Source organism: Sciurus vulgaris, assembly GCF_902686455.1.
Source record: "Sciurus vulgaris genome assembly, chromosome: X".
In the NCBI taxonomy this organism is placed as follows: domain Eukaryota; kingdom Metazoa; phylum Chordata; class Mammalia; order Rodentia; family Sciuridae; genus Sciurus; species Sciurus vulgaris.
The window spans coordinates 638,836-646,845 of NC_136471.1; the positions used below are offsets into that span (position 1 = coordinate 638,836).

General features: G+C 38.2%; 1 protein-coding gene across 1 annotated transcript; it reads left to right on the top strand.

The window, feature by feature from the left end:
* Nucleotides 1-553: 553 nt before the first annotated feature.
* On the top strand, nt 554-7,368 carry RAB39B (RAB39B, member RAS oncogene family). The gene is made up of 2 exons (XM_079124042.1): nt 554-1,967; nt 4,428-7,368. The coding sequence occupies exons 1-2, from the start codon at nt 1,753-1,755 to the stop codon at nt 4,852-4,854; spliced, it is 642 nt and encodes a 213-aa protein (XP_078980168.1). The 5' UTR covers nt 554-1,752; the 3' UTR covers nt 4,855-7,368.
* Nucleotides 7,369-8,010: the final 642 nt, after the last annotated feature.

The following is an 8,010-nucleotide window of genomic DNA, read 5'->3' on the forward strand; positions in this document are numbered from 1 at the left end:
AAATCAACAGAGATGCCATAGGACTCAGAAATGCCACTCTCAGGTATACACCTCAAGACACTGAAGACAATTGAAGACAGATACTCAAAGTAAAATTTGTTCATGAATGTTCACAGCAGACTAATTCACAAAAGGTTGAAAAATCCTAAAAGTCTACTGATGGATCAGTGGATAAACAAAATGTGTTCTGTCTGTACAATGAAATATCATCCAGCCATAAAAAGTAATGAAATATGGTTGTCCTTCTGTATCCTCAAGGGGCTTTTTCCCAGGATTCCCTTCAGATGCCAAAATTAGTGATATTCAAATCTCTTATATAAAATGGCATAATATTTGCATATAATATATGCTCATTGTCCCATAGAGGTAAAATCATTTGTAGGTCATTTATAATACCTAATGTAATGTAAATGCTATGTAAATTATGTGCTATGCTATATTGTTTAGGGAATAATGACTATAGTAACAACAATTTCTAGTTGTTCATTTTAAGTGGTAAATTGTTAACTGTACCTTAATAAAGCTGGTCTGAGAAACAAAGTGAAGCAATGAGAAAGCAGTATACATGAAAATACAAAAGAAAAGAAGAGACAATTCCCAGAAAAGGAATGCAGAAGACATGGTGTTGACCTCAGTAGTACTCAAGGAAATGTAAAAGAACTACAGCTATAGCAGATTGGCAAGAATTAAGAAAGAATGAAACATACGATGCTTGATATACTGCAGAAAATGGTCTTTTCAGGCATTACTGGAAAAAATTATATTACTGAATATTTTTGGAAAGTATAATGCTTATATCCATTAAAGTTAAAAAAAAAAGTTACACTCTTTGACTTCCTGATCTCTCTTTTAAGACTCTAGCTCAAGGAAAAGAAGTATCAGTGAGTGTACATAAAAGAATATTCATAGTCGGGTGTGAGGCAAAAGGATTGCAAGTTCAAGACCAGCCTCCAAAACTTAACAAGGTCCTAAGCAACTTAGCAAGATCCTGTCTCAAAGTTGAAAAGAATAAATAAATAAAGGGGCCGGGAATGTGGCTCAATGTAAAGCACTCCTAGGTTCAATCCCAGAACCCCCCAACACACACGAAAGAATATTGAAGTGTTTTTATGGCAAAAAATAAAATGAGTTGGAAAAAGACGGCTCTGAAGGTTTACTGATTGCAAACATCGAGTTTCAGAGTGAGAATCCAGTTTGTTCCAATATTTAAGAAAACAAACAGCAATAAACGTGTACGTGTGTTCGCATGTTTATGTGAGCATGGAAACACGTGCAAACAAATATATAATCATAGACCTTTGCATACATTTTTGTAATGTTTCATTAGTTTCAATGAAAAGGAATTACATTTGCAATTTGAGCGGTAGAGAAAATTTTAAATTAAGAAGAGAGTGGATAAGGTAATTAGGAAGTAAATGCGCTATTCTCCAGTCCGTTTTTGTGTGCGCACCTCTTACAGACAGTGCGGTGGCCGAAGCGTCGCGTCTACGCGGGGTATTACAGTAACCCGGTTGTCAGTGATGAGTCAGAGTGCGTGGTGCTGATGCTGCTGCCATTTCATCACCTTTGCGAGCGCAGCATCCATCCTCCGCTCTCCTGGCGCCTGGGCCTATTTCTCTTCGGGCTCCCAGGCCAGCGATGAGCTCGTGGCCAAGCTAGATCGGGACCAAGCCGTCCTCTCCGAGGCCTCGGCGGGGCACCGCGTCCCGCCGACCCCCGGCCTGGGCCAAGGAGACCTGCCAAGCCGCGGCCATGGAAGCCATCTGGCTGTACCAGTTCCGGCTCATTGTCATCGGGGATTCCACGGTGGGCAAGTCCTGTCTGATCCGCCGCTTCACCGAGGGCCGCTTTGCCCAAGTTTCGGACCCCACCGTGGGGGTGGATTTTTTCTCCCGTTTGGTGGAGATCGAGCCAGGAAAACGCATCAAGCTCCAGATCTGGGATACCGCGGGTCAAGAGAGGTTCAGGTGGGAGCTCAGTCTGGGCCCGTGAGCAGTGGGAGGGTCTTCAGAGCTTGCAAACCCCTGGGGAGAGAGGACTTCCTGATTCTAATCGCGGTGCAGGGGATAACAACCAAGGGTCAGGGGGATTCTGATGAAACCCACTTATGCTAGTCAGGAGTTCAGTGCAGGAAAGCCCAGTCAATAGCACATTGCTTGCACCACAACTCCATCAACCTGCCCTATGTAACATACTTTCAAAAATGTTCCAGATCATCCTAACATGACTAACAGCTATAGATAGAAGAGAGGTGACAGATGATGGATACATAGATATCTATGCATATTATCTTACTTCTGTATCTCTGTGTGTATATATGTATGTGTTTGTGTATATATATGCTGACATATGTCCTAACATAAATGAAATAGGAAATAGTTACTGATGATTGATTCTTGCAACCAGCATACAGTGATCATCAACTATGTACTAGTCACTGGGTTTGTTTCTGAGGAAACAGTGTGAAGACACTCCATGCAATCAAGATTATGCCATGCAATCAAACCAGACAGGTCCACTTCCTTCTTGGAACATGAGTTCTAGCCTTGGGAGGGGGAATAGAAAACAAGCAATTACACAAAAGAATGCCTTGTTTGTATTTGTATACCACTCCCCACATGACACTTGGCACTTAATGAGTAATCAATGAACATGTTTAATTTTCTCTCAGAACTCTTTGCTTTCCCTTTGTAGTATGTATTATTTATAATGACACGTATGAATACACAGAAAGGAAAGTTAACTCTAAAAGATAAGGCCCAAGCAAAGGCAGGAAATGCCCAGGGATAGGAAGTAGAAGAAATGAAGACAGGTGAGAGAGCACAAAATACACACAAAGAACTTCACAGAAGATAGAATGAACTAGAGTCAGGTACATCAGCAGAAACCAAAACAAAAGGACTCAATAGCCCCTGTCTGTGATCATTTATTCATTTATCTCTTGAACACTAGTTGAGTACAGAAGATAGTGGTTTGGTAATTAAAGAGAGTTAGGGAAAACAATCACAAACTTCTACAAACAACACTGCAACAAATAGCTCATTCAAGTTCACTTTGCATTTCTCCTAAATGAAAAAATCATTTGCATGTGTTGTTTTGGAATTTCTTTATGAACAATCTGTTAATAGTGCCTGCTTCTTTATTGGGCAATACTGATTTGTAAGAGTTCTTTAGAGATTAAGAATATTAACCCTTTTCTGTTATGCATGTTGTAAGATATTTCCCAGTTTGTCATTTATATTTTCACTTTAAGATTTTTCAGGAAATATTTTAAGTTTTATGTAGCCTTATGTTGCACTTAGAAAGGGCTTCATAACTTTCTTTGCTAAATATTCAAAAACCACTAATAATGTATGTTGAGTTTGACATGCTTCTACAGCTTGCTTCTTAATTTCTTGAATCAAGCTTTTTATAAATCAGAATCTTCGCTCATGTCTAATTTTCTAGTATACCTACCATTCTCCATGAATCTTCAAACATAAGGGAGTTAGAAATATTTTCATTCCCTAGGACTGATTTGCCAATTATGGAGACTTGAACTTGTCTGTAAGCTCTGCCCTTACCACCATCTAGCTTGGACAACGTTTGTTCTATTAATGTTAGGCCATTTCCCCTAAGCCTTAGGGTATTAAATCCTTCGTTGTTTACCTTCTTCATCCAAGAAGACAGAAAACCTACAAATAGACATAGATTAAAGATTACAATAGTCTAAGGCATAGTACTACAATATACATTTATAATGGGGCTCATTAAATCTACAACTTAAAATATGTAAACTTTCTTCTGTTTAAAAAGTATAGCAAATATATAATAGGTTTTAGAAATATTTTAATTATAATGATTTAAATTAATATAATTTTAAGGGTAAGTTTTAACTATTAAGGCAATTTTCTCATCTGCACAAGATACCCATGTAGTTATAACTTCTGTTAACCGTCCTAAATTTTTTTATTCTTAAAAAATCCTCTTTCAACTACTAGCATTTATAATGAACTTTCCATGTCACAGGACACTCTGACGCCTATTACTTCATTTTACTTCAAGATAACCATGTGACTTAGGTATCATATTTTGCAGAACAGCAAGTCTCTGTCAACTATTCAGATTTGGGAGTGGGAAAGTTAGTTGTATATCTGCCTAAAGGTAGGAAACAGAAACTCAGTCATCTCCCAGGGTCACTTTCCAATACTGAACCAAGGGAAATGTCTGAAACTCATTTCTAGAAAATACAATCCCCAAACTTCACCCAATTAAAGCTCCCATATCATTATTTTTATGGAATGGCACTTGTGTTCTGTTGTTTAAAAAAAGAAAGCACTTTTACTAAAGTACCGTGTCAGTTAACAAGAACACTAGAAAACACTGCTTCGATGAAGTGCAGAAGATTGGGCACAACCTTTATTCTTTACTTCTTTCTTGTGTTTTAGATCCATCACTCGCGCCTACTACAGGAACTCAGTAGGTGGTCTTCTCTTATTTGACATTACCAACCGCAGGTCCTTCCAGAATGTCCATGAGTGGTTAGAAGAGACCAAAGTACACGTTCAGCCCTACCAAATTGTTTTTGTTCTGGTGGGTCACAAGTGTGACCTGGATACACAGAGGCAAGTGACTCGCCACGAGGCCGAGAAACTGGCTGCTGCATACGGCATGAAGTACATTGAGACGTCAGCCCGAGATGCCATTAATGTGGAGAAAGCCTTCACAGACCTGACCAGAGACATATATGAGCTGGTTAAAAGGGGGGAGATTACAATCCAGGAGGGATGGGAAGGGGTGAAGAGTGGATTCGTACCAAATGTGGTTCACTCTTCAGAAGAGGTTGTCAAATCAGAGAGGAGATGTTTGTGCTAGTCAGCCCTTTTACTTCCAAAACATGCTCTCCCGTTTGAACTTAAAAGTGATTGAAACAAATAGAATCTTTATGTGACTGAAGAAAACTCAATCTTTCCATACCAAGTGCACCTCCTTCCTGGGGGTTGGGAGGGTGCTGACAGACCCACATGTGGGTAGATGGGGGAGCTTGGGTGCTGTGATTGAGAGATTAAATTGCTGACATGGGTTGGGCCACACACTGTTTTGTGGCCCCTACTTGGTAATGGTTGCTTGTGTGCCCTTTGTGGACCACATGTTAAGGGCCTGGGGTTTGGGAAGCTAGGCCCTAGAAAAACACACTACAGACCTACAGACAGGACAACTGTTCCTTTGATATTTAAGCATATTCTTAGGTCATGAACACAAAGAAATATGTAAAGGGAAAAAGCATCGCATTGGGAATAACTAACATAACTAAAAAAGAGTAAGAGATCAAGTTACTCAATGAGAATATCTTATGCCAAATGTGTGTGGTGGTTTTGGTTAAAAATTACCAATTAGCTTCTAGAAGCTCACCTGTAAAATCAAGGGCATGGACCAGCTTTTTGCTAAGGCCCTTTCAAGATCTGATATCCTAGTAAAAGTGATATGAATGTGAAAAAGGAGACCATTAACCCACTTATTATCACATTTGAGAAAATGTACACCCTTATGATAGAGTTACCAGCTCTGTCAAAGAAGTTGTCCTGTGCAAGTAGAACAAGAAAACACCGTAATCTAATTGCCCTTTCACCTCTGACCACACATGGAGTTTCACTGCATTGACAACTGCAATCTGGAAGTAAACAGCATGTCTGCTTCTTCAGGTATCAGAAAGTGACAACATAGGGATTGTCTATGGAAAGAGCCCTGAGGCAAACCCTAGCTCATCAATCCTGCTCAATAAGAGGCACCATTAACTCTTACAAACACATTATAATCACTTACATAACTTATCTGATCATCATAACAGGTCTGTGAGGTTTTGGTCCCCATTTTACAGAATAGTAATCTAACAGCCAAGCTTAAGGACTCCTGACTCACAGTTCATATTACTGGATCTGACTGATGAATAAATGATTAATTTGTTTACTTTGGAAGACATAATGACTGTAAATAAATGTTCTCTATGTGTTAGGATATATTTTCCTTATTAATTACAACCCAGCTATAATCCTAAGGGAACCTCAGAATGAATCAAAGGTAAAGTCCATTCAGGTATTATTGACAAGAGGGCTTTAAATGAGTGATTAATTGCACAATGAAAATACATTACAACTGTGTGGACTATACCACTGAAACACAACGGACATTGTATTGAAAGGAACCAAATACAGCAATGGGGAGTGGAATGAGGAGAAAAAAAACTTACCCCACAATGACCTTGGCCACCTGTCTGCCATATACCCACACTGGGTTCCTGTCTACCCTAGAGAGTCAGCTCTTAATTCTCAGGTGAACAGCTAACTGCATCAGCAAATTGAAATGGCTGGCTTGAAGGTTCCATTATCTTCTTGAAAAGAGGTGATGCTTTAAATTACTTTTGGGATTATAGCCAGTTCAGCCAGGCAAAAGCCATACTTTTAACATTGAGAACACTATTCTGATTAGAGTCAGGATTCTTATAATCATTGTGGTAGGAAAGTGTAAGGATGACAAATTGCTTTGAGTTATCATCATGGACTTCAGTATGAATGGGACTGAATCTGAAAGTTTGGGAATTTGCTTCAGCCAGAATAAAGAAGTCAAATGATGAAAATTATAAAAGATCACTCAGCCACCTGTGTTCCAACTTGGATGAGTAAACCACTTTGACCAATTCACAGCATCAATTACAAGTGAACTGAACATTTTCTCTATATTCATTTCACATAACCAGTCTTGGGTAGAGTATGTTGTCAGTTTCTTTTGTAGAAGGCAATTAAAAGATGGCTAGTTAGTTCAATACAAAATTTCAACTACTGTCTAGATGATTCTGAAAGCAAGATTATCCAGTGGATAAATAAGAGTTGATTAGGTTCTTGACAATTAAAAAAAAAGGATATAAACAAACCTTCTCTGCAGTTTTCTTGACTACAATACATTAATTGTATACGTTCCCATTCCTGGTATTTTATAAGCAGGTGTTTAAAATACTCAGCATAGATCCAGCAGAGGTGGCTGAACTTAATTGCTTAAATGAGTTCTAGAAATTTTAAAATCATTTTAGTAGAATTCAGTGCTATTGTCACTGCAATAAGTGGGTTTTAGAAAATAAGTGTGAAAAATCAGGTGTTAATATAATACTAAGGATAAAGCTTTAGAAGCTATTTTACTACATAGGTAAAGAAAAGATTAACTTGTAACAAAGATTACAACTGCATGTTGGATTAGATTGTCTTATATTCCAGAATAAAATGTACTGTATACTTTTCCTCACTTTGTTGTGCACTGTAATGAAATGTGAAAAATTCTTTATTTAGTTGTATGTGAATGAAAATATGCTTGTATTTAGTAAAATTATTGATTATGTGACTGTGAGATTCTAAGTGTGTGTTGTAGCTATTTCCAGAATTTGTCACTTCAGTGCAGCAACCACGGGCAAGGATATCAGTAAAGGATGACACATACTTTGCACAACAGTACTCACCAGTATCTCAAAGCCAGAAAGATGATAAAATTTTCAGAAATTTTATTACCATGATATCAAAAGTCATAAAAAACTTCATGGTCAGCCCATGACAATATGGGAAAAGTTGGGCCTGTTAAGCCTAAATCTTCATTATCACAATTTTTGATCAAGAACTTTAATTATGTCACCAGGTAATGGATGACGACTATGGGCTTCCCTGGAAAGTGTTTTCTAAGGCTAAATTGCATTGGAGTTTTCAAATCCTACTGTGGCATGCTTTTCGTGCCAGGATCACTTGCAGTATAGGTCCCAGATTGGAACAGAATCATTTAGGGCATTTCCCGTACCAGGGTTGATAGTACACATGTTGGGGAGGATGTAAAAGGGAAGATGTTTGACTCCTCAATAAATGGCAACTCTTTCCTTCCATTTATTCCAAAAACCTTGTAGTCATTCATCCTTAGCTCCTTTTTTTTTCAGTCTAATCTATCTGAAAATTACGGTATCTTTACCTTAAAAGTATAAGCAGAATCTTTTCAACATTG

What these genes read in the sequence shown, in the direction of transcription:
- RAB39B (XM_079124042.1), top strand. Translation starts at nt 1,753, where the DNA reads ATGGAAGCCATCTGGCTGTACCAGTTCCGGCTCATTGTCATCGGGGAT. An exon ending in GCGGGTCAAGAGAGGTTCAG is followed by an intron (nt 1,968 to 4,427) that starts GTGGGAGCTCAG and finishes CTTGTGTTTTAG; the next exon opens with ATCCATCACTCGCGCCTACT.